At 38.1% G+C, this 27,330-nt stretch overlaps 1 protein-coding gene across 1 annotated transcript in view; it reads right to left on the bottom strand.

The window, feature by feature from the left end:
* The window catches only part of LOC124645266 (glutamate receptor 1-like), a 58,892-nt gene that overhangs the window by 10,078 nt on the left and 21,484 nt on the right, over nt 1–27,330 (bottom strand). Inside the window, exons 3-4 of the mRNA XM_047185063.1 lie at nt 19,029–19,158; nt 19–272 (exon numbers count right to left, since the gene is read on the bottom strand). Of these exons, the coding sequence (XP_047041019.1) occupies nt 19–272; nt 19,029–19,158 (384 nt within the window). The remainder of the gene's footprint in view (nt 1–18; nt 273–19,028; nt 19,159–27,330) is intronic.

Genomic DNA, 27,330 nt, shown 5'->3' with positions numbered 1-27,330 from the left:
GCTTGAGGGATTACTCACCAGTCCGCTTAAGAAATAATGGTAGTTTCTTCGGCCGAGCTGCACGTCACGTACGTGCAAAATTAGCGTGGCTTTTGCTAGTTGAGTTGTAGAGTCTAGCACAACATATTTGTTACTCCATCGGTCCAGCTTCTCGATAGCTCGAAGGTACTCGACGACGTCGGATGCATTGGAGACTCGCTTCACATTTGAAATTCGGAACGTTGCATTTCCCGGTTGCAGGCTTTGGTATAACTGCTGCAAGCGCAGTAATCCTAAAACCAATATAGTAAATTAACCTTTGCACCTTTTTATGTCATAAGTGGCCGAAATTAAAGTTGCTTGGAATGCTTGCGGTTTTATCGCACTGTCATCAGTTCTGGATCTGATGATGACTACGACAGAAAGTCAAGCGAACTCCACATCGGTATGTAGCAACTACCATGTGTTTGGTCTAATTTCATTCGAATTTATGAGATCTTTACATCATAAAATATGTTATAACTGCCACATTAGGCATATATTATTCATATGCAAAAGAACTTTCCACCATTTTACGTTAGGCTTTGCCACTGTGGGTATTAAAATAGTTTTGGACCCCAAGATAGAAAAGCATAAAATCTAAATTACCGATTTCACAAAGCACTGAAAGGGACAAAATAAACTCAATCAACAGATCTACAGACACTAACTTTTAAAGCCACGTGAAAAGATTAATTTTGCTGTAAAAAGTTTTTTTTTTTTTGCTTTAGTGCGTTTTGTTTGAGTATAGGTACACATTTTTAAGAATAAAAAGATTTTTCTATGATTCAAATCCATATCGATTTTTTGGTTGGTCTACTCTGTCCCACATTAGCGTTAAGACCAGTTCCCTCAGAGAAGTAACGAGCATTAATTACCAGGTTTGCTCAATGCGGGTTCATGATTTCAGATCTCGAATTTAAGCCTTTCAAATATGGCTACTATACAAGATTTAAATTTTAATGCAGAACTAATCGAACACACAAAACAATTTAGATCTACATACGTATGTTTTAAGTGGATCTCTGATGAAAGTGTTCAAAGTTTAGTTTCCATTCTATCTGAAATGAAACAAAAACATTGAGATGCTCTTAGTGTCGCGTAAGACATGTTAGATAGCTATCGAAAATAAAATATTTGGTGTCGAATATTATACAATAAAAAATTATATTATGTACCTACGTAGAATATCTTCACTATATATTTTCCAAAATATAATAATAATGGTGTCTTAGCCGATTATCGGCCACGGCAGCTGTATTCATGTAAGAAAATCAGCCAAAAAAAATAGTCGTGGTGGCCTACTGGGTAAGGACTAACCTCTCGAGGGTGGGTTCGATTCCAGTTCAGGCAAGTATCAATGCATCTTTTCTAAGTTTGTATGTACTTTCTAAGTATATCTTGGACACCAATGGCTGATAAAAAGGTGAAGGAAAACATCTTGAGGAAACCTGGATTATATAGTCTATCACCAACCCGCATTGAGCAAGCGTGGTGATTAATGCTCAACCCTTCTACATGTGAGAGGAGGCCTGTGCCCTGCAGTGGGACGATAAAAAGGCTGTACCAGTAACCAGTAAATCAGCCAGCTGCGTATCACATAAATCTCAAGTGCTCAAGCATTTGCGCAGACACAAGTGCAGTCCCTTTTCCTTCAGTCTCATAGCCTGATGGAACGGAAATCCGACAAACTAGAGAGAGACAGGCGCAAGACTGACATTAACGCGATTTCCGATGCACGGGTGTATCAATCACCAACTTCCAGACCCGGGTTGATTCTAAAACCCCGAAAGCAATTGATCTTGCAAATCATCGTTTAGGTACCCGACATCTGTGGAGTTAATGAGAGCTTCAACGGGGCAATAATTAGATTTTTTGTATAACTTTGACCCTCCTCATTTATTTTCATATGAATATTTTTGCATCTATCACTAGTATCTTTTAAATGTCGAAATCTGATAGGAGACGAATTGTGATCAGCACTACCTACCAACCTTTCAAAACGCCGACGAACCAGTTTCTTAGAAAATCTCCAAAATTAAAATTTAGAATTCACACTTGCGCATGCTTTTCTAACCCTTATGCTAGGAACATACTTCACCCATTAAAACCTTTTGAAACATACATAAAGTCGTTGAAACCAAGATTTCGCATGCTCGGTGTTCGCTTTTTTTGCAAAAGAGTGTAAATTGTAATAAGATCTGATTATTACAAATATGCATATTTGTAATATTCTGATAAGACATCATGATGATGAATGGTGCGATCCATTCATCACTAGTACGATTTTATTATGCAGCTCCCAAACTGGCGCTTTTGTCATAATTTAAGAGTAATATCCGCGAAAAGATTGAAGCGGTGACGAAGACGCACGGAGAAGAGGGTTGACGTGCGGGCAATGAAGGCGTTATCGTAGGATTTGTTGAGAGTCCCCCTGGCAAGAATTTCGCCTCATTGCAATTTCATATCGCGTCGTAAAGCTCCTTTATTTACCATTCTACCTAGAATTTCTGGTCATATTTGCCTAATTAAGAAGCCAATACCGGCTCAATAATATTTTACTCACCTTTAAATGTGCTGGTTTGAAAAATTGGAAATAGTTCAGATTTTTAAAGTAAAAGTTAAGTTAGCAGAAAGTTTTGAGACTATATCATTGGCATCATACCGCTTGTCTTGTAAATGAATGGTATACGATGAATGTTAGGCCCCGGCCCCTGAGATTTTTATATTAAAATATGGCATTGCATGGCATGATGATTGAGGAATGGAAAGAACCTACATTCTGTATCAAACGATACATATAACGTTTCTGATAATCCAGTTGAGATGTAAGTCATTCTCAATGGAAGGACATTTCCAAGTATGGTACTGTAAGATCGCCTCTTGTGTTCTTCTAGTAGTCAGACAATCGTAACTCACACCATAACTTGCACTTACTACTGAAGGATACGAGGTCAACCTTCCAGGATTCCCTAGCCATCTCAAGTCGTGACCGTAACGCCTGCATCGTGCTATTTGAGTCACGGTCAAGTCGTCCTCATCATGCTTCTGTCTAGCCATGGTTGTAAGTTTCATTGCTATGTTGTCAGTGAAAGACCTGGCAAAGTTTATTGTAACAAATATATATGCAGAATGCACTACTTACCTGCCTCTGAATCCAGCATGCCTACACAACATACCTAGCCTATAGTTCGGCCATTCAGAGAATGCGTTCCTGACACGTCGCGATTGAACTGACGACGTAACTTTGCAATGGCGTTGCAGTTACGATAAAAATATTTTTGCTGGTTGTTTACCGTTTTAACAATTGAGGAGCATTAAAACAACATTATTATATCAATAATCAATGAATGTAGTTACGTCGTCAGTTCAATCGCGACGTGTCAGGAACGCATTCTCTGAATGGCCGAACTATAAAAGTTTAAAACCATATTTTCCGCTGACCCCTCTATACACGTATGTAATAAGACAAATATGTGTGAGACAAATATTTGACGGCAAATAAGAGGTCCCTTGAGACAACAGTCGTTCATAAATATTTTGAGTAATGCTATCGTATTCGATGTCGTTGAATATGTCATTCAAAGACTTTTTTATTCATATCTTACCTGTGTTTCTGATGCCGGAGAAGTCGTATGTCGTTTAAGTGAGTAACAATAGGGCGATTGGTATTAATTCTACTTTTTAAAAAGTTGTGGTAAAAAGACATTTTTAATAAATATATCTTTTTCATATTAATTCCTAGATACCCAATCGTGTAATTAAATATTATATAGCGCACATATTCACCTTAAATTGTTATCACTAACAATTTGTATTTTGTGGTTGTATTTTTTCTGACAAATAACATTGAATTATCAGTTTGTGTTTTTACCAATTTAAAACAATATTCTCTACTACTTTTCCTTTTTCAGAAAATCCTATTTTCATTCAGAGCTATGTAAAGTCTTTACTTGTTTGGAGTAAGACGGGTGGACTTGGGGCATTCGCGTTCATAGTGAACTGCAATAACTTTCCAAACGTCTTTTTGCAGCATCTGCTGAATTGGAATCGGAAACTTTTTCTTTATCTTTAAATGCCTAACTCGGTAACTACGCAGGCTTATCTCAGATATTCGAGGGAGATTCTGCAGTAGATTTTATAGGCCACGTATCCAGTGAATCTTATTGTTTAGATATGACTATTGCTTAGAATTTAGTTAGCGTCAGGTCCACCGTCACAAATCACCGATCCTCTCGAAATACATATAGAGAGTTGCTACCTAATTGCTACCAGCTACCATTAGTTGCTACCAATTGCTACCCTCGTGGTTTTGAAGATATTCAGCATCCTAAGGTGACAGCCATTCTGATATCAGGATTTTGTTAGGCGCAAAAACTATATTTTTTAATATCTTTTTATCCACGGAATCGATGTGGTTTAAAATTTAATTCTGTAGGGTAGCAATTAGGTAGCAACTCTGGGTGAAAAAAAAACTCAATACTTTTGAGCCGTTTCTTCACACTGGGAAAAGTGACAGCCATCCTGATATCAGAATGGCTGTCACCTTAGGATGCTGAATATCCTCAAAACCACGAAGGTAGCAATTGGTAGCAACTAATGGTAGCTGGTAGCAATTAGATAGCAATTTTCTATATGTATTTCGAGAGGATCGGTGATTTGTGACGGCGGACCTGACGCTAACAGATTTTATACACCTAGGCAATGTATCAAAAACCTGGGTGATCAAGGTAATTAATGAAATATTATAAATATTAGTATTTTCACTCACAAACAAATAACGAAGATACAACACAACACGATTAAATTCTGGGTTTGGTCACTTCTAAGTACAAATTTTACATAGGAAGACGTGACGTCACCAGGCCCCACTCTCAATCATTGTTGCGTTAGATCTTAGAAATGGTTTGTTTTTTTTTTCAATAAATAATTAATACTTGCCCAAAATTCGTTACAATCTAAAACCGGAACTAATTAGAATCACTATTTATAGCCCGGTCGTCACGCCTATTCCTTGTAACTGTGAATAGAATACCTGCTGTTTCACCGGTCAAAAACCGTAAGCAAAAAATTGCGGTCAAGTGGAGTCGGACTCGCGCACGATGGGTTCCTTAAGCAGATAGGCCAACAAAATATAAAAACATAATAGCCCCCTGAAATGATTAATTTGATACTTGTTTTCAGTAACCGTTGTTGTAGGGCAACAACAATCTGTAAAAAATTGAACTGTCCAATTAGAACGGTTCATGAGGTTACAGCCTAGAGACAGACGAACGGTGAAGTCTCAGTTATAGGGTCTCGATTTACCCTTTGGGTGCGGAACCCTAAAATCCGTTTCTTTTTGTAAAGAAAATTATCTACTGACTACGAGGGATGTCGGGCCAGACGGAATTCCGGCGTTGTCGCTCGTTGGACGTGATTCCTCTCTAGACATGATTACGTCTTTTCTTATATTGTGTGAGATGAATGGGCTGCCGGCGCTGGCCAAGAAGTCAATTGCTCACAGTTCGTGACTGGCTAAGGCTTCTCTGTCAGTCTTCAGTGGTAGTCACTTAACCTCTATAAACTTTAATCGGGAAATCATTTTGCGGCTTAATCCTTTGTATAATGTATCTATCTTTCTTTGCTCATGAATTTCGGTTTTTATGAAACTTAAGTTATTAGTAAAAATCTATGTCATCTAAGTATTTTCTATCCAAATGTAATAACGAAATACGAAAGTGTGTTTAAAAATTAAAGGTTTTTTTAAAATAAATCGAAACCTACCTTCGACAGAACTTAATTGTGTGATGCGGGGGCGTGAAAGATAATTTATCTTGATTTTGCATTGCATGTAGTAGATACTTCAAGAAGAGGTAATTTTCCTTATCGGAGTTAGTTACATGTAGACCATTATCTTCAAAAGAAGAAATACGGTAAAATCCTGGCCATTTACGTGAATTACGGGGTTCAAAGTATCAAAGGGAAAGCTTCTTATCTCATGACATCGTAAGAAAATCAAGGGTACCTACGAACCAGCCTAATTTGAAATGCCATTATTTATCTACGAAAAAACGCGAAGTTTATTATTCTTTGTATATAGTTTGACTATGTATCATTCTTTAAAGTGAGTGTTATCCGTACTAAATATACAGGGTTACTGGTAAGTAGACCGCATCCTTTCATGAGGTGATAGTATAGGTCAATACGGACAAATTTGACCATGGGATACACTGGGCAAAAGTTAACCCAAGATAATTGAATTTCAAGATCTTTTATTTACAAGTCATCTATATAGGTACACGTATTAATTTTTATTATTAGTTAAAAGTCTCATTTTTGCGGATTTTAGTGTGTTTTGTGCCTTTTTGGATAGCTAGATAAATGTAGATGTTTTCTGCACAAAAAAAATGAAGAGTAATATTTTTGAGAAAATAGCTCTTAAAAAAGTAATTGCTGTTCGCTATAATTTCCTCTGTGATTTGTACAGTTTTATGGTTTGTTATTATGAAGTGATTCATCATCTATCCAAAAACACACAAAAATCCACAAAAACGAGACTTTTCACTAATAATGAGAATTAATACGTATACCTAGACGACTGATCTTGAAATTCGATTATCTCGAAACGGGTTAACTTTTGCCCAGTGTATGCCATGGTCAAATTTGTCCGTATTGACCTATACTATCACCTCCTGAAAGGATGCGGTCTACTTACCAGTAACCCTGTATATCTATTTCAATTGTCATAATTTTTTTTGTTGGTACACCAACGGCGTTACATATGTATAGAGAACTAGCTCCCGCCAGCGGCTTCGCCCGCGTGGTGTGTTGATAAAAAGTCTATGTATTAATCCAGGGTATCTCCTATCTACATACCAAATTTCAATCAAATCGGTCCAGCCGTTTTTGCGTGATTGAATAACAAACATACATCCATACATTCTCACAAACTTTCACATTTATAATATAAGTAGGATGTACAAAACCACAGAGTATAGATAATATTTCTAGTATGTTTGCTTAAGACAGTCCAGTGTGTGAATTTGTGGAACACTATTTATTTATTTATTATACTTTTTACACACATTTTACAAAAATAAAAACAATGTACAAAGACGGACTTAACGCCTTAGGCGTTCTCTACCAGTCGACCTTTTATTAACACTATTGTGTTTACATATCCAAAAGATAATTTTTCTTATATTTTTTAGAGGCCAAAAACGAATGACTATTTTAAATTCATGATATATAATTAATTGCTAAGATTTCTTTGCATACTCTGATGAGCGCAGCTTTCTTGTTGTGGTTGTTGTTAGTTAACTGCATGCAAAATATTAAGTTAGGAAGCAACAATTGTTTACGTTCTGGCGTGAGGAAGAGATGATTTAAAATTAAAAATACTTTATATTTCACCTCATTTTACAGGTTCAGTGAAGCTTCTTTGAAAGTAGGTGGTTTCTGCCATCAATATCAAATTAATTTTGTGATAACTAACTTGGTCAGCTGTAATGCAAAAGTAATAAAATTCATTATGGTTTCCGCAAGAATCCCAGGCGTTGCGTGGCTAGGAACGGAAAATCCGTCGGATTTATACATTAAACTCGCTGAATAAATTGGAAGTCGATAGGACCATTCCAGAACCCACATTGAACCTGCTATTATTCTAAAATATCTATGCATAAAATTTTATTCTCGGTGTTTTTGCACATGTATGCGGTTGTCTGCTATATTTTTTTGTGTTTAAAGTGTCAGATGATACACACGCTTAAAGTACTTCTTGAGAATAGGAAAAGTAAATTATTATATTGGCTGTTTTCAACCGAACTTAGTTCTTTGGTCTCGCATACAACCAAACAACTTCAATAGTTTTGCCGCTATTTAAAATTCTAACGAAATTCATGTGAAAATTCAGAGTACTTTTGTAGAAAGTGCAAATCATAAGTTCAACTACCAACTCGATGTCCCAAAGACGATCATCCCAAAGGGGTCGACTACAAAACAAATTATAATGAAATCGTACAGCAATAGCCAAGCCGAAGCTCAAAAGTTTATTGTGTGGTTAGCCCACAAACGCCCGTGCAATGTGATTACAAAGCATTTAACGGTCGAGTCGAGATGCTAGCTTGTTTTATTCAGTCTTGGTAAATCCTTCCTATTCTGTACCGACAATGCACTGGGATCACGTCTTCATTGTTGCCTGTATCGAGTTGACGGTTAGGGGTTTCAATAACAGACCCGTGACGTTTAGGTAATCTATCGCCGTCATGAAATCTCTGCTACACTCACCTCTGACAATTTATAAAGAAGATATAGCATCAAAATACAGAAAACATTAAACATATCAGATACTACGGACTAGTAGTAATAGTTCTATCATAAATCATGATTTCTAGGAATTAGGAAGTTCTCATATAACTTAATTATGGTTATTAGCAGTTTTGTTATGATTTAATTTATCTTATAATCCTTCTAATATCATAAATGTGAGTGGAAGTTAGTATCGAATAAGTAAAACTTAAAAATGGGAAGTTTTTTAAACTGTGGATTACATCGGACTTTTTGGACGGTAACATCAATATTTACAATAACATGTTTTTGTTTGTCGCTTGAATTAGCTATAATATACAAAACATTCTGATATATTCTGAGTCTGCTCCGTCTTTATAGTCCGTACCAACTTTAACTATAATAACGGATAACGCAGCAGGGTAATGCGAAAAACCTCAAGGGCGTTTATCAGGATCCATATAGTAGTTTACGGCCTTTCGCTGCACTCCTGCCTCTGCCAATCGTATTGGCTTGCCAGTCCATTGGAATACAGAGAACGGGAGCGAGAGAGTGGGTGTGTATTTGCGCAACTGCATATCCACTATAATCAAAGTCACGCGCAGATGACCTTAGCAAATATACCTCCGGATCTTAGCGATGAAAGCCCTGCGGCGATGGGATGTTGGCGGTGGGGCGTAGGTATCGATGTACCGAGGCTCTAGTTAGCATTCTGCACGTAGGCGGCCAGGGGAGAGTGGTCGCTCCCGGAATCGATTGGGACGGGATTCTGGGTTCGGCAGCACAACTGGTGACAAAGCAGCCCTATTTAGGATCGCTCTGCTTTCCTCTGCATAGAGGAGGGGTCTAGAAAAGGTGGCCCAAAAATAGTCTGTCCCATCCATCATCCAAGTGTCAAACCGCGGGCACTTGGACATCGTCAAATGCGGTCAGAAGACACAGAAAAAAGTTAACGATTCGAATAAAAACCGAAAACTATGCATCGCTACATGGAATGTACGGACTCTACTCGATAATGACCATAACCTGTGCCCAGAAAGAAAAACCGCCCTTATAGCAAGGGAATTGGCTCGCTATAATATAGATATAGCCGCAATTAGCGAAACGCACTTAAGCGATACGGGAGAGCTGTGTGAACAGCTCGGAGGCTACACCTATTACTGGAGTGGACGACCCGCCAGCGAGAGGGCTGGTAGTGGTGTAGGTTTTGCTATCCGCAATGGTCTGGTGAGAGATCTGAGTGAACTACCCAAGGGTGTCAATGACCGTCTCATGACTCTACGGATCCCAATTGCCAGCAATAAGCACGCCCATCTCATAAGTGTATATGCACCTACACTGCCTTCTGCTGATGAAGATAAAGAGATGTTTTACCAACAGCTAAGACAAACTCTTGAGAATATCCCAGTTTGTGATAAAGTTATTTTGCTGGGTGATTTCAATGCTCGTGTTGGCACCGAATCTGATATCTGGAACGGTGCTCTCGGTAAACATGGAGTTGGTAAATGTAATGATAATGGCCTTAGACTACTGTCGTTATGTGCACAATTTAACCTTAGTATCACAAATACATATTTCCGACTTGCTGAGAAACACAAGACCTCGTGGATGCACCCAAGATCCAAGCACTGGCATCTTTTAGACTATGTTATTGTCCGTCAAAGGGACCTGCGTGACGTTCTTGTTACAAGAGCAATGCGTGGCGCCGTTGGCTGGACTGATCACCGCCTTATTCGATCAAAGATGTATCTGCAACTGAAAGCACCACGACGAGCTCCAAACAAAATTCCTTCCAAGCTGGCCTTCGCGAATCTTATCACCTCACCCGATTTAGGCAAAGCGTTAGATTTAAAATTTGCTGCGAGTGCTCCGGATGCTGAACTTAGTGATATAGATGGAGAATGGAGAGCCTATGCCAAACACCTGCATGGCTGTGCACAGGAAGTTATAGGAAAACCTCAGAAAAGGAACCAAGACTGGTTTGACGAATCCGACATAGAAATAAGAACGCTAGTTGAGCAACACAGGCATCAACTAAATTCAAAGCAGACGGACACGTGCAGCACTAGGGACGCTTCACAGAGATTGAAGGGTAAAGTTCGTGAGCTGAAAAACAAGTGGTGGACAGAGAAAGCTACTGAATTGCAGCACTACGCAGACACTCACCAGACTGGCAGATTCTTTGAGGGTATACGAACTATTTTCGGTCCACGGGCAAGAAAAATAGCACCAATGTATACAAAAGACAAGCAGAACCGAGTTACATCGAAAGCCGATGTAATAATGCGATGGGCAGAACATTTCAATGATGTTTTGAATCCCGATGCGCTCAGAGCTGACTTGTCATATATCAGCAATCTTAAAGAAATGCCTGTCTGCCAACAACTAGAGGATCCACCTACTTTTGAAGAGTTTGTTAAGGCAATAAAACGGCTCAAAAACTCAAAAACACCTGGCTTGGATCAGTTACCATCGGAAGTCTACAAATACAGTGGGAAAAACATCGTACAAAGACTATTTCATCTTGTCCTAAGGGTCTGGGAGACCGAAGAAGTCCCACAGGATTGGAAGGATGCGGTGATCTGCAAGCTATATAAAGGGAAAGGAGATGTCTCCGACTGCAGCTCATATAGGGGCATATCACTTCTTTCTAGTGCCGGCAAAATCTTAGCACATATTATTAACAGTCGTCTCAGTAGCTTAGCGGAGGATTACCTGCCTGAGAGTCAATGTGGTTTCCGCCCAGCCAGAGGTACTATCGACGCCATCTCCGTCGTAAGGCAACTTCAGGAGAAAAGCTTGGAACACCAAAAGCCTCTCTACATGTGTTTTGTCGATCTAGAGAAAGCATTTGATAGAGTTCCACGTGATGCTCTCTGGCTTATTCTCCAGAAATCTGGATATCCAAAGAAGTTCATCAACCTCATACGTCATTTTCACACTGACATGAAAGCGAAAGTCCAGCATGAAAATGAACTTTCTGAGGAAATCCAGATTACGAGTGGAGTAAAACAGGGCTGCGTCATGGCACCCACACTCTTTGCCATCTATTTTTCGGTTGTTATGAGAGATGCCTTGGAATATTGTCATGATCAGATACAACTTAATGTTCGTACTGATAAGGGCGTTTTCGATATTTCAAGGTTCAGGGCAAAAACTAAACTGACTAAGATCTCCATCCTCGAAATTCTCTACGCTGACGATGTGTGTCTTATGTCTGACAACCTGACATATTTGCAAAAATACGTCGATGCATTACATCAGTCCTGCATAAGATTTGGCTTAGTCATAAGCATCGCTAAGACACAGATCCTCAAACAACCGTCACGTGGACACGAACTAGACAAGGAGACTGTAAAAGTGGATGGCAAGCCACTAGAGGAAGTAACTCATTTTAAATACCTTGGAAGCAATATCAGAAATGATAACACCCTAGCTTCAGAGATACCTCTACGCATCGCAAACGCGGCTGCAACATTTGGACGACTCAATGACCGTGTCTGGAGATCCCATGACATAAAGCTGCAAACTAAAATTAACGTTTACAAAGCACTAGTGTTGCCTCTGCTTATGTATGGCGCGGAGACGTGGTGCCTATATAAGTCAGATGTAAAAAAACTCGACACATTCCATCTTAGGTGTCTGAGGTCGATCTTAAGAATAAAATGGCAAGATCGCGTTTCCAACACGGAGGTTCTCCGACGGTCTAATATGTATGGAATGGAGGCGTTGTTAATGCAACGACAACTCAGGTGGTGTGGACACGTCCTTCGCATGGACAACCACCGTCTACCTAAAGCGATCTTCTATTCCGAGATGGCAGAAGGCAAACGCAAGCAAGGAGGACAATATCTTCGCTACAAGGACGTGTTCAAAAGACATCTGAAAGCGTGCGGTATCCACCCTACAGATTGGGAGAGGCTTGCCTTAAATAGGTCATCTTGGCGCAAAACGATCTATGAAAACGTCAAGTTATTCGAAGAAAAAAGACTCGAGGCTTTAGACGAAAAGCGCCAGTTACGAAAAGAGAGACCTAAGCCTTCATACAACTATACTCTCAATAGTGCGGGTCAGTTATTCTGCAGCACTTGCGACCGGGTCTTTAAATCCAAACTCGGTTTCGCCAGTCACATCAGGGCTCATGCTAGGAGGTGAACTTGCCATAGGTCGCCGTTATCGAAAACGATAAGGAGGACTATATATATATATACCTCGATGGCGCAATGGTCACCATGCCGGACTGCCGAACCTGAGGTCCCGGGTTCGATTCCCGGCTCGGTCGACATTTGTGTGATGAGCATGCTTGTTGGCCGTGGTCTGGGTGTAACAATATGTATTTATAAATATGTATATGTGTAGCTATATGTAGTTTATCAGTTGTGTTAGCACCCATAACACAAGTTAATTAATAACTTACCATGGGGCTAACCGACCGTGTGTGAAAAGGTGTCCCGACATTATATATTAATGTTCACTTGAACAGACTTTCCCCGTGCAATAAGAATAAGTCTAAAGCTTCCGACTTTACTGGGGAAAAGAGCGCACGATAAATAGGCAAAGAGGCATTGAGCCAGCAGGGAGATGGCGTTATTGCCTTCTGAGGGGGCATTGTTGCCGGTCGAGCTGGGGTTGCTTTGCATTCCCACCGCAAATGACTGAATGTGATTTTGCCTAATAATGGGTACGTACATGAGAACAAAGGAAACAATTGATATCATGTTGCGTAAATCAACATGCCTCTGCGCTGAGCTTAAATTTATAACTGAACATAAGTGCAGACTATTGATATTCATTGTGCAACTGTAATTGACATCGATAATGGTAACGATGAATGTGATAATACGACGCGCACTGAATGAGCGGTAAACAAATAAACCATTTTTGCTTTCATTGGACAGTGTAAATGTCGAGTCAGTATACCCATGCCAAGTCATTTCAACAGTGAAATCCTATAAGATACACCTAACAACACAGGTAGGCATTGCCACTAAAATACGCGCGGAATTTATTTATATTATGCGTTACTTTGTAACTTTCCTAAAATATTCGACATTTATTCGAAATATTTTACACAGGGTCCCCCCTGTTGACGTCCTTCATGTGCCGGCTTGGCTCAATGGCACTTCAGAAAAACTGAAAAAGTTTTATAAACCAAACTACCTCTTGGAAAGGTATTACAGATTATAACTTTTCATAGACAAGGTCCGTAAGCTCATGTCGGGGAGTTTTCAGTTTGGTCTTATTTCCTCTTACGCACTCTTCCTTACTTTTACATTGCGTAATACATATACATATATCAGGTAATATATGGACCACAACTTAGATGACATTTTATTTCATTTTGTTTCTCGTTTGGTGGTTAGAAGGTTCTTGGTATTATTTCATACATTTGTTACAGCCAAAGTAATAAATCTGGATATGATATATATTATCTAGCCATTATTCATAATGTCTACTCAATTTAGGTAAAGTGATGATTGACACATATATCGGGTGTGTCGTTCACAATCACATTAAATTCTACCGCATATACTTTATGATATTATATGGCGAATTGTAAAAAAAATAACCTAATCCATTCAGTGGTTTAGCCACAGGAGTCATTTTTCGTTTTTATAATTTACGGCCAGTTTCTTCATCAAAAGTTAAAGTTATGGCTAAAGTAATGTCTAAAGTAAAAGTAACGGTTAAATTCAATTTTTCTATTAGTTTTGCTGTCACATTAGCCTTGAAAAAACGAATTTGACCGTTACTTTTACTTTAGACATTACTTTAACTTTAACTTTTGATGAAGAAACTGGCCGTTACAACATCATGTGTAAAGCAGAGATAAAGTTAGGAGTATCGAATGTTTTGATCAGTTGACAGCTGTCAGTTTTCAAGGGAGAATTACAGTTGTTTGTAATGACTGACTTTTATATGGTGTTCTAAGGTGGTTTTCACACTGCCCCGCATCACGCTGCATCTTGCGTGTCGACGCACCTACGCGCGTTCCTGCGGGAGTGCAGATCTGCATCATCGTGCGGGTTTTTTGCGCAATCACGCGCGTAGGTGCGTTTTGTAAATTCACGCACAGCGGCTCTCATCGAGTTCCATTTTCAAATATACACGTCACGCCCATTCAAAATCACGCGCGGCACTGCGTGATTCAGTGTGCCATACCTTGGGTCTCGCCCCGCACCTACGCGCGGGGGTGCGTGTTTCTCCGGGTGTGTGCGCGTGATCCGCATGAACGCGCGTGGATGCATTTTCAGTGTGTTGGACTATGCGTGTTTTCCATACAAACGGAGATATTTACAAGCAACAGAAAAAAACGCATCCACGCACTACGCTGCATCATGCGGGGCAGTGTGATAATCGCCTAATTTTCGCACATTTTTATTCTATTTTCTTTGTTTGAAAAATTCATTTTTTTATTTTTACGTATTTTTCTTTTTTCTTTGTGTTAATGGACATATATTAACTAGTATATTAACGCATTTCATTTAATGTGATTATGAACGACACACCCGATATATAATAACCAGTCATTATGAATAATATCTATTTAATCACTATGGCTGTAACATATTCATAAAATTCTTTTTGTGTCTGATAAAGTCGGTCACAAAGATAATAATTCTATTTAGTTATTTTTGATTATGGTTGGATCAGTAAAATATTTAAATATGTTTTCCCAACGTTATCTGAGGGCACGGCAGTGCCCCAGCCAAGACTCGAGCAAAGCGGGCACGGCCGTACCATCTTTTCTCGGAGCGTTTCGCGGCTATTTCAGCCCCCTGTATCTTCCATGTGAACAAAGCTAGGAGTTTAGGTTTTCGATGACCAAGAGTAATAGAACAAGCTCAGTCTCAAAATTACAAGACATTTGAATAAATAGTTTACGAGTTATGAGCGATCAAAGTTACACCATTTTGTCACTGACTCACTGACCGATCATCAAAAGTCTAAGGTACTTCTAGCAAACTTAGAACCTTCAAATTTGGCACCAATATAGGTTATTAGCTACATATAAAGGGAAAATTATAAAAACCTTAAAACTTAATAAAAAAATAGGAAACAAATTTATATTTGCGGTTTTTCAAGAACATTGTGTATGAATTTTGACTGCATTGATAACTTTGTTATTTATTTATGTACAAAATGTTACTATTTGTTTTATTGTTACGTAGTGTGGTATATTGTTATTATGTATTAAATATACATACATATGAATAAAAAAGCTAGGTTAAAATGAAATGAATAATGATAAAATCTTTCATATTATAGTTCGGCCATTCAGAGAATGCGTTCCTGACACGTCGCGATTGAACTGACGACGTAATAACATTCATTGATTATTGATATAATAATGTTGTTTTAATGCTCCTCAATTGTTAAAACGGTAAACAACCAGCAAAAATATTTTTATCGTAACTGCAACGCCATTGCAAAGTTACGTCGTCAGTTCAATCGCGACGTGTCAGGAACGCATTCTCTGAATGGCCGAACTATAATGCAGTGCGATAAATACTCCATGCTCGCTCGATAGATGGCGTTGTCCTGGTCTAAATCGCGCTATGGTTTCGTTACATAGCTTAGTATAAGTAGTACTTAAAAAAAACTAATAATTTCATGTGATTGCGCCATCTACCTCTGAAATAAATCTCTTTTATTCTTAAAGATATTCGATTCAAAAATTCGTCAATTTCGAAATTTTTTACTTTATTTAAAAAAAATGTTGTTTACGTGCTACTTTAGAGGTGTACATATTTAGTTTGTTATATATTTAGTTAGTTGCATGTAAGTTAATTTAATTTGTTACATACTTAGAGAAGAAAGATACCTACAAAAAATAAATTAGATCCCACCAAAAACATTAAATGTAAAAAAAGCCAATCCTCTACGCAATTCCTCCACCGTAAAAAGTTTTGAGATCGCATAGAAGCCAAGTCCTGTTCAACTTTATTTGTAATAATAAATCAATATTTTGTGACTATATCAGTAGTTTTGTTCACATTACAATAATATTGTCTTGGCCCTGAGCACAATAAACTACAAATATAATACGTCTTGGTTTTCTATGAGAAGTGTACCTTCAAATATAGCGCTTTCGAATTATGATGACTTCCCTGATAGTTCTAATTTATCCATGCATGTGATAGAAGTTAGGTATTCAGAGGATTCTTAAATGAGGGAAACTGAAGTTTTAAAATAATATTATTAAATTAGGTCAAGTTGTGTTTTTTGTTAAATCTATAAATTAAAGAGTACAGTTTTATTGTACAAACTAGTTTATTTCACAAATATAGCAACAATAAATATATTTAAACAAATATACTTATCTATAATTTATTCAGCCACTTGGTACAAAGTCACGTCTGTCCTCGACGGTTGACTAACAACAAGTCCCCTTGTCCAGGCCAAACAACGCTTTTTATACAATTACCCCCACTATTCACAACGCAAACTTTTTAGATCATTATTTACAAATAACTACTAATAAAATCATATTTTTAGCTTAAAATTCAAGACTTAGTCCAAAATAATGAATTTGTTTTTAGACTTATAATAATGAAGTATGTTTACCAGATTTTAAACTTTTCGATATAAAAATACAATTTTTAACAACACTTTAAATTTCGGATTGAATTTATATAAAAAAAAACATACAAAATAAATGGTAATTATTAATTGATTATAAAGGTAATCAAAATAAATACTTCTAACACATGCTGCTATATTATAAACATAGGTATGGTATCTTTGTAAATTAATAGTAAAAAATATATATTTTTAATGAATCACATAATTATTAATTGTTGTGAAACTAAATATATACCTAACATAAAATATTATTGAGTAAAAAAATACAAAAACTATGTTATATGGGGTTTCCGAGACCGTGGGTATTAAACTCAGTCATTTCATTTTTCACACACGAAATTACAGTTGTCACAAAAAGTGAATATATTTCAATCCAAGCAAAGTGTTGAGTTGGCTGTAACTGGCGTTATGAAGAGGGTGTTTTTTGGATCGACATCTGATCGATCTGTCTTCCGTTTTCGTCATGAATACAATCTCGAATTTATTTCCGTTCTTCAGATATCCAAAACCCCATCAAATATGACACCCCGATGCTTATAAACGTATCCATTCTTAATGAAAGTATCTTCAGTGCTGTTATTTCTTTTGTAAAATCTGGTTTTCATATCGTACCTCTTTAGCATCTGCACAGCATCCGGCGCCCGCGACTCTCGGCCCCTGCCACGACATCCGCACTTGCTTTAATGTCTTTCTCATTTTTATTTTCTCTTAGCTTTGCTCGCGTTAAGGTGAACTTTTGTTGTTAAGTCTCTCATTTGGCTTTTACAAGTTTCGCTATGATCTATCTGAATAAAAAAAATCGTATCGTAGATTGTAAATATTATACCAATAAGACATCAGTTTTTAAAATGATAAGTTATATTAGTGATACCAAAAGCGGAGTACCAAATAAAATCTATTGGTAAAATAACCCAAACAGTTTCCTTAGTGAGCGTGCGTATTCATAGCTATCAGTATACGTACGTACTCAACCACATTTTATATGTAAATGGGGTTTTCCGTTTGCAAAGTGCTCCTTTTTCTGAGGTGATCCTGTGACTGTGACATAAAATGAATTTTACGTCGCATCAGATCCGTGACTACGCGTCTCTAAAAATCGTATTTATGCGTGTTTATATGCATATTGACATGTTGTTGTTTTGTACTTATTTGTATCTTTATTATATGTAGATACACTCGTACATATAGATTTTTATTACATAACTTTTTTTGCTAAGGTTGTTCCAGTCCTGCCAACTTTTTGTGTTCTATCGGCTATGTACGCCAGCATCAGGAACGGCGTTCAAGCTACCGGTGGCTGGGGTCCCAGAGACAAAAACCTCGGTCACTAATTACCAGTCACCCTATCTATATATTGTATTATAATTCCGAGGACGTGGTTTTTTAACAAGTCTTTGGTCATGAAGTAAGTCTTCATCTTACTTAGTCCTTCTTAATATATGTATAGGTATTATATATAATATTATAAATGCGAAAGTTTGTGAGAATGAATGTCTGTATGTTTGTTATTCTTTCACGCAAAAACGGCTCTATCGATTTGGATGAAATTTGGTATGTAGATACGTGATACCCTGGATTAACACATAGGCTTTTTGACAACACCCCACGCGGGCGAAGCCGCGAGTGGAAGCTAGTACTTTATAAGTATTTCGTTACAATCATCAAAAAGAAAAGAGTAAAGAATATCTAATTAGAATACGCAATGAAACAAATATACGACGTATGACTAAATTAACTCAACGTGTCATGAATATAATAAAATCAACTCATTATTGTTAATACTGCACTCATTATTCGAAGAGGAGAGTTTAAAATATTTCACCCCTCGCCTTGAATTAAAATTCCGGAGGCGAGACTCAAATTTTTTTCCTTTTTTGTTCTTTGAGGGATAAAGGCGTAATATTTACCCGTCTTATACTTTTAACAGTCGAGAATACAAATGCGATCATAATACGAGTAGTAACTTGTAGTTTTAAAGATAGATATAGTATATATTATAAATAGTTTGCGGGTCTGCATGAAGTTTTAAGAGTAATTCTCGGATAATTTTATTTTATACATATTTTTATTATGTTTATTGTATTTTCTTACCTATTAGCCGTTTTGCTGATTTGGTATTACCTAGTTGTTAGTTGTTTTGTATGGGTAGAACTTACCATCATGAGAATCGTAGATGTAGATGACGTTTTTCCATCCGTAATGCGTTATCGTGGCCATCACGGCGCGGTGGTAGTCCGGGCGCATACTCACTGCGTAGTCGTTGAGACCTGAAGAAGGCGGGATCACCTGTGGACACCAAGTATAAAAGTTGTAAACTTGCGTGTCCTGCCAAAAAAAATTCTCAATCTTAAAAACAATTATGTTATTATTCCACTTTTTGTATGTAAGTATCTACACAAAAATAGTATTCGTGTCATTCAAATATAGGTACTTATATATAATCGTGGAAGTAATTCAGATATATTCTTTTGTTACGCTTATATCGACAGAAGCTAATTAGCAAAACAACAAGAGCACCTCAGATATTATCTATATACACTCAGCGGCACGGAATTTGGCTCAAACAAGTACAAGTAGATATCAGCTCGGATAGCTGTTGCAAATTCTAATTTCATATGACATATTGTTAGTCCTCTCGTAATTGTTAATTAAAATACAGAAAAATGTGTGTCTGTTTAACTTTTGTAACACTAGAAACAGATTCCGTTGTTGGAACACAAAGCAGAAAGTTAAGTTTAAATTCAGATAGAAATTGCTGAAGTACTAAGCACGTTCCAAAAAAAATTATGATTATGATAGTTTTTTGTTTCTCTTTTTTTCACAATTTGATCTGAAAATTACCCTCACTGCTGCTCAAGTTGCTCAAGTGGTGTTGCTAAGACGTCAAGGGCGGAAGCAGCGGAAGATGGTTGAAACTTTAAGTGCACCGCGTACAAGTTAAAGATATGCATAGAAAATGTATGACCAGACTGGCCTTTACACAAGAAGACCAGAAAGTGGGGTGTAAGGTGTTCGTCGGCGCACGACGACCGATTTATCGTACGTGCAATAATGAAAAATCGGTTTCCCACTGCGTTAGAGATACGCCAGCCTTTGCAAACAGCAAGTGAAGTCAACGTCCGTAAGCGCACAATAAGAAGAAGGATGGAGGATCTGCGTGCTCGAAGACCAACTCGAGGCCCGGAACTTCTCCCGCTCTATCGCATAGCCAGACGTAGGTTTGCAAGAGACATGCAAATTAGACGCATGACCAATGGAGTAAAATTTTATGGACCGATGAATGCAGAGTCGTCTTAAGAGCTCCAGACGGCCGTGAATGTGAATGGAGAAAGCGCGGAGAATGGTTTCTTCCCACCACTACCAAGCAAACAGTTGGTTTTCATGGTGGGTCCACCTTGGTTTGGCGAAGAATGAGTTCAGAAGCCCGTTCTGAATTATTGGTTTTCGAAAGTCGATTGACAACAGTGCGGTATATTGAAGAGATCCTTCAAAATCATGTTTTACCCTGTCAGGGATTCATAGGAAGTGAAGAATTTCGTATAATGCAGGACAATGCTCGACCTCACGCAGCTCTTTGCGTAACCGATTACTTGTTCGAGGTCGGTATTCAAAAATTGGACTGGCCTGCAAGAAACCCAGCCATGAATCCTGTATAACATGTCTGGAACATGCTTAAAAGACAGGTCCAAGCAAGTCGTAACCCACCACGGACTCTTAGTGAACTGAAAACCGCGCTGGTGCTGCCTGAGAGGATCTCTCAGGTGGAGATAAAAAACATCATCCAGAGCATGCCAGATCGCATGCAGGCAGTCATCAGATCAAGAGCAAGAAACACCCATTATTAAAATTCGATAACTTTCTGTTTTATTAAAAATTTAGAATTTAAAAAGTTTATGGTGATTATTGCGGTAAAGGGCTCTGTTTTCTAACTCAATGAAACTTAATGAAAATCCTCACAATTCTGTTGTTTGTTAGTCATTTTCTTTTGGAAAATGAGTAAATTAAACAATTTTAAAATAAAAATTCAGATTTTTCATTTAAATAATGGTTATAAGGCTCAAATGTGCTTGGGCCAGATTCCGTGCCGCTGAGTGTATACAGGGTTACTGGTAAGTAGACCGCATCCTTTCAGGAGGTGATAGTATAGGTCAATACGGACAAATTTGACCCTGGGAGACACTGGACAAAAGTTAACCCGTTTCGAGATAATCGAATTTCAAGATCAGTCGTCTAGGTACACGTATAAATTTTCATTATTAGTCAAAAGTCTCGTTTTTGTGGATTTTTGTGTGTTTTTGGATAGAAGATGAATCATTTCATAATAACAAACCATAAAACTGTACAAATCACAGAGGAAATTATAGCGAACAGCAATTACTTTTTTTGTCGATATTTTCTCAAAAATATTACTCTTCATTTTTTTGTGCAGAATACTTTAAAAACATCTACATTTATCTAGCTATCCAAAAAGCCACAAAACACACAAAAATCCGCAAAAACGAGACTTTTAACTAGTAATAAAAATGTATACGTGTACCTAGACGACTTGTAAAGAAAAGATCTTAAAATTCGATTATCTTGAAACGGGTTAACTTTTGCCCAGTGTATCCCAGGGTCAAATTTGTTCGTATTGACCTATACTATCACCTCCTGAAAGGATGCGGTCTACTTACCAGTAACCCTGTATAAAAGAAAGTCGTGTTAGTTACTCCACTTATAACTCAAGAACGGCTGAACCGATTTAGCTGAAAACTGGCAGGGAAGTAGTTTAGAGCCAGGAGAAAGACATAGGATAGTTTTTATTACAAAAAATAAAAATAAAAAATACAATTTATTCCGGACATACAGAGCCTATCTATTGATCAAACCAAAAATCTGCCCGATGCCACTATTCCACGCGAACGAAGTCGCGGGCAAAAGCTAATTTGTTATAGAGATGAACGTAAACTTATCTCTGCTCTGGGAATGCGCAGGACTTCGTTCGCAATTATTGAAACTATTGGCAGTTAAATTCGAACGTGGTTTCAATCTTCAGAATAACAAGGTTCTTTTCAGAACTTCCGTAGCTTATTAAAAAAATGTTTCAATAACTTCTGCAATGCTGTTCAGAGTTCAGAGATTGGCCCTCGCATTCAGACTTTATTCTTTCAGAATATGAGTAGGTTTACATTTTACACACACATATACAGCCGTATGTATTTTGTAACAAGTGTGGTTAACATGGCATATAGGTTAGGAGACACTTGAAGCAGAACCACAGTAATGTTAGTTGTAAATAAAATCCCAACGAAAGCATATGTAAAACAGTCATGTTAGTTCTCTTTGCAATATTTTCCTCCTCCTCTCTGTCAGACGACATACTTACATCCACTCCTTTCTGCTTCATGTCTTCTTTCAGGCAATCAATCCATCTTTTCCTCGGTCTACCTCTGCCTCTCCATCCCTCCACATTCATACTTAGCACACTCTTTGTAGCATGCGTTTCACACCGTCTCATCACATGCCCATACCACGACAAACGCTGACCTCTAATTTTCTCTGTCACTGGCGCTACTTTTAGGCTTCCTCTGATATACTCATTCCTCACTTTGTCCATTCTGGTAACCCCACACATCCATCTCAACATTCTCATCTCTGCTACATGCACTCTTCTCATGCTTCTTTTTCAATGCCCAACACTCTGATCCATACAGGACGACAGGGCTTATGACGGATTTGTGGATTTTGCCCTTCAGTTTGAGGGGCATCCGTGGGTCACAGATAGTGCTAGTTACCTGTCGCCACTTCATCCATCCAGAATTGATCCGATGCGTAACGTCCCTGTCCAGCTCACCGTCACTTGGGACGAGTGAACCAAGGTACCGGAAGTCGGAGCAGGCTGGTAGGTGGTATATATATTATATATTTTTAAATTAATATACTTATTATAATTATATTGAGCGATAAGCTTATTCTAAGGAACCTTGAGCTTTAACCACATAGAGGATGTAGGGAATAGAAATAGCGGCCTATGGCTGCTAAACAAGGATAGTACGGGTTTACCTACTTGGTTCGAGACTTGGCCCCAGATTACATATACGCAGATATGTTATCTATCGTTTGCAAGCATTTTTATTTTTTTTCTTCCAGAATTTTAATTTGAGATGCTTATGACCTTGAATTGTCTGTCTGACCGGGACGTCAGGAACAAAAATTTTGATGAATTAAGGTCCAGTCCAATCGAATGAAGTTTTTCTTTTAGAATGTTTCTTTAGGAATGTGAGATCTTGGTAAACAGTTTCTCTATCACCTCTTAGGGTCCCGTCATCCAAATACCAAGCGTTAAATTTTGAATTTAGTTTCTCTATTATGGGGTGAATAGCCAAACTGAAAATGACCGGCCCGCGAGGATCAGCCTGTTGGCATCCAACTGCAGATTCCAAAACATGGTCCTTGTATAATAATTTACAAGGGTGCCTGTAGCATTGCCAAAGGTAACTATAAATTTCTGATAATTCTTTTTTAGCCTCGGCCAACAAGGTGTTCCTGTTAACAGAATTAAAAGCATTCTTTATGTCAACCTTAAAGATGACCTCACCTTTTTTTGAATCTAAAAATGTGGAGAAGGCATGTATAGCAGCCTCACAGCCCCCTTTCGAACCAAATCCGAGTTGCAGGGGCTGTTTGTTAGCAAGCACGTCATGACAGAGCTTGCAACAAATTTTGGCTGCCATACGCCTGTAAGTACATCCTATGACAATGGGACGAATGCCGCCGTCCTTTTTACGCACGTAAGTTGGCTCTGTAAAGCACGTCCACGACAGCATTTTTCACACTCCCGGAGAGCATAAGATTCACTAGAGCCGTAAGTTCCCTCAAAAGTTACTCACCAGCTTCCCCAGCGCCTGAGTCTACAAGATCCTTCAGATGTTGAGGGCTCAGGCCGTTGAGGCTGCCGGCAGAGCCGGTCCTGAAGGAAGCTATAGCTCCAGCTACTTGTTGGGCTGTAACGGTGAGGTGGTCGGAATTTAGATCTGGAGGGTCGGGGAAAGTGAGGTCATCCGCAGGAGCGGGTGACCTCACTTTTTAGCGGGTGTTTACTCTCCAGAGCGGCAAGTGTTTCTGGAGAGTACGGCGCCACCACATCGCTGCTGAAAAGGCTCCTAGCAGCACCCCTTATGTCACCCTCTCTTAATTTATTCTCTACATATTGACACAAGTCCTTGGATGTGAATTTTGAATTTAGTGAAGTGTCTGGGATGAAAATGGAGGTCGAAAGGCTACAATTTAGTTTTATTTGCTTGGTTAGGGATTTTTTATTGATCTGAGTTTTGTCAACGTGTAGGATACGGTAGGTAAGCAACTGTTCCCAGGCGCTTTCTGAATTTTCCTGGGCTTCAAGGCGGACGCATCGGGCCAGACTTGACGCAACAGACCACCTTGCACCCCTGGGCACTCTTTTAAGTATGGGGGTGTTACTTTTTAATTTTGATAAAGAGTTCCAGAGGGGATGGTTTATTGAGGTGTAACTTGAGCGGTCAAGGGGTACTGAGGTAGACTCTGCGACTTGTGGACTTTGCCGAAGTGTATCTTCAGGCCCCTTTCTCCTTTAAACTTGCCAGGGAACAGAAGGTGCATCTTACTGAGGTCTCAGCCGATGTGGAAGGTTCACACGCACTGCTTCCGGCGTCGCCGCGTCGCTACTGCCATCGTTCATTGAAACAATTAAATGTAAAAACTTTTCTGCCGCCCCCCGGCGTCTAAACGGTCCTATGTTGCCTGGCCACTGGAAGCTGGGGCCAATGTAGGTTATGTCCGGAGACTCCAATTAGTGGTTGTGTTGTTGTTGTTTTACTTCTTCGAATTTGGTATCAGAGCACTGACATATTGTTGAATAATGGTTATTGAAAACGCTGTTTCTTCGAATTTACGGTGGTATTTTATATTTTGCTTACTATAGTAGATTAGCCACTCGATTATCCAGTCTTCGATGTTTACTTTATCCATAGCTTTTAACAGCGTTTAGGCGGCTGTTTCACCGGAGATTGCTATGCTACGCTGCTACTGGATGCGATTGATATCCACCAATCATATTCATTGGTGCATATACAATAGCACGGGTATTTCATTAATTATTTATTTATTGTAAAATGTATACTGTTACAGATATGCATCCTTGTCCTAGGTATACATTACTCTGTTAGGGCGAATTAACCAAATATACCTACAAATATTTACATTTTAATTAAAAACTATTCTAATAAAAAACTAGCACTGTTTTAAATGGATTCTAAGTTTTGTTTTTCTCATTGCACAATTTAAATTTAATACCAGCGTTTGTCTGGGCATCAAAAATGCTGCGCCAACTCCATGAACATCTTTAGAGCCATTGGTAAATACAAAACAATAATTATCGTACCTACAATTAAACATCTTCGAAATCAACATTCTTAAAAGAGAGTGGGCACTTTGTATGTGTTGTAATTAGTAAATTTATTATCTGTGGTTTGAAAACTTATACTGATATTTATTGTCTGTGGTCTCTCTCTTGTCCTTATTCCGTGAGATAACAATGTGCCAGAATGTGCTCTTTCTTTATATTAAACTTAAAGTACAATAATAAATCTTTTGTTTCGATCCTCGTATCTCAACATGGTGGTGGTTTCAGTGTATCGATACTTTATGTATGTTCCTACTCCCATTAACATAGATAGGAACTCCCTATTCGTTGTAAAATTGCATGATATCTCTAATAGCCATGATCCATTATGTGTGAATTTCCCCTTAATGTCATCATACTTGAAACTAACCATTTGAATCCCTTGTAGCACTCTAATTTCACAATCTACCATGTTACCTATAGTGGCCTCTCTACAGTCGGAAGGCATAGGACAAGTGGTTAAACCATCTTTTTTGCACTCTAATGTGGATCCTCTTTCAAACAATGCTTTCAACCAAACATGCTCTAATGAATTCTTGCCACTAATGATGTCCAAATAATCAACCGCTCTTTTCTAATATTCGCTCCCAGGACGTATTTATATCCATGTTCAATACCTCTATATTACTCATTACAAAATTATTATGTAACATCGCATGCTTCGTATTAATTTGTCCCCAGAATTAGGAAGTATTGGCAAATATCTTTCTCTGGGATCCATTGCATTCAACAACACACGGATTTGTCTAGCCAATCCTATCCTATCTTCCATGTGAATATCAAATGCTTCTTTCACACTTTCTACTTCTTGTGTTCCTATTCTTGAATCTGGAATTGTGAGCTCTGGAAATAAGACCTCTGTCAATGTTGCTGTTCTCAGATTAGGTGGTAGATCAACTATGGGTGGTTAGTTCTGACCATCTGTCTTTGTATTATCGGTAGGTCCCACTTTATGTTGGCTTTAGACTAATTGATTGACCTGTATGTTTTTACTTCATCTTCCTGTTGTTTGAGTAGTAGATTTATAACCTTTACAGCTACTTCACTCGGCAAAGGGCTATTTTCTATCCACCAATCGATCGACTCTAGTTTAGCTAATATTTTTCCATGTCTATCCATGGCTATCTTTTCTCATTCCGCTAGAAGTTGTGGGGAATAGATTACTATAAATCAACCGTTTCTCTTATACGATTCCAGAATTGTTCTGCATGTATGCTCTCTAAAACTGGTGTGTGAAAAGTATTTATAAGTGAAGCAGCAATTCGAAAATATTGGTAAGTGGTATTTTATATTTTGCTTACTTGGTTTTAATTATTATTTTATTATTATTCTATTTCAAGTAGCATATTTCTATTTTTAATTTTTATTAAAATATATCAAAAAATAATATGATATGATGAATATGAAATTTTCGTTTTGACGTTTCAATGACGTAGATCGTTTGACGATGAAAAAACACAAAAAAATCAACAACACCGCTTGGAGCGATACTTACAGTTAATAGTAAATGTAGGAACTTTAGATAAATTGACAAGGCATTTTTCGCGAACCTGAAGCATAAGTTCTCAAGTAACAATTCAATCGTTTCAGAAACCCTTGAAAAACTAAACTGGCGTGTTTCTTAAGTATGCGGAACTGAAAGTTTAAGTGTAGTAGCAGTCCTTGAATCATTTAGTTGCTCAAGCTTTGGCACAGTCGCTTAACTATAGACCGTGTGAGGCTCTTTGTATAAGTTTTTGTTCTCAAAGCCTTTGGGAAACCTACTTATACGGTTTTGATATAAAATACTTTAGCGTTAGGTATGTCGACAATAATTTTTACGTAAAATTTAAGAAAATATTAACAATGCATTATTTACATGTTTGTTCGATCAATCAATAAAACTTAAATAATGAAGTGGAACTTAAAAATACATCCTGTCTTTATTTCGTGACTTAAGTAATGTTCCTATGGATAAGAAACGACTATAAGAAGAATGACTCAGGACGTCTAAGGCCAGTCGCATCATGTGGCTACACCGCCATGTCACGCTCCGTCAC

Source organism: Helicoverpa zea, chromosome 31 (genome assembly GCF_022581195.2).
Source record: "Helicoverpa zea isolate HzStark_Cry1AcR chromosome 31, ilHelZeax1.1, whole genome shotgun sequence".
Lineage (NCBI taxonomy): Eukaryota > Metazoa > Arthropoda > Insecta > Lepidoptera > Noctuidae > Helicoverpa > Helicoverpa zea.
The sequence above is the reverse complement of the archived record's forward strand: the minus strand, read 5'-3'. Positions and strand labels throughout refer to the sequence as shown.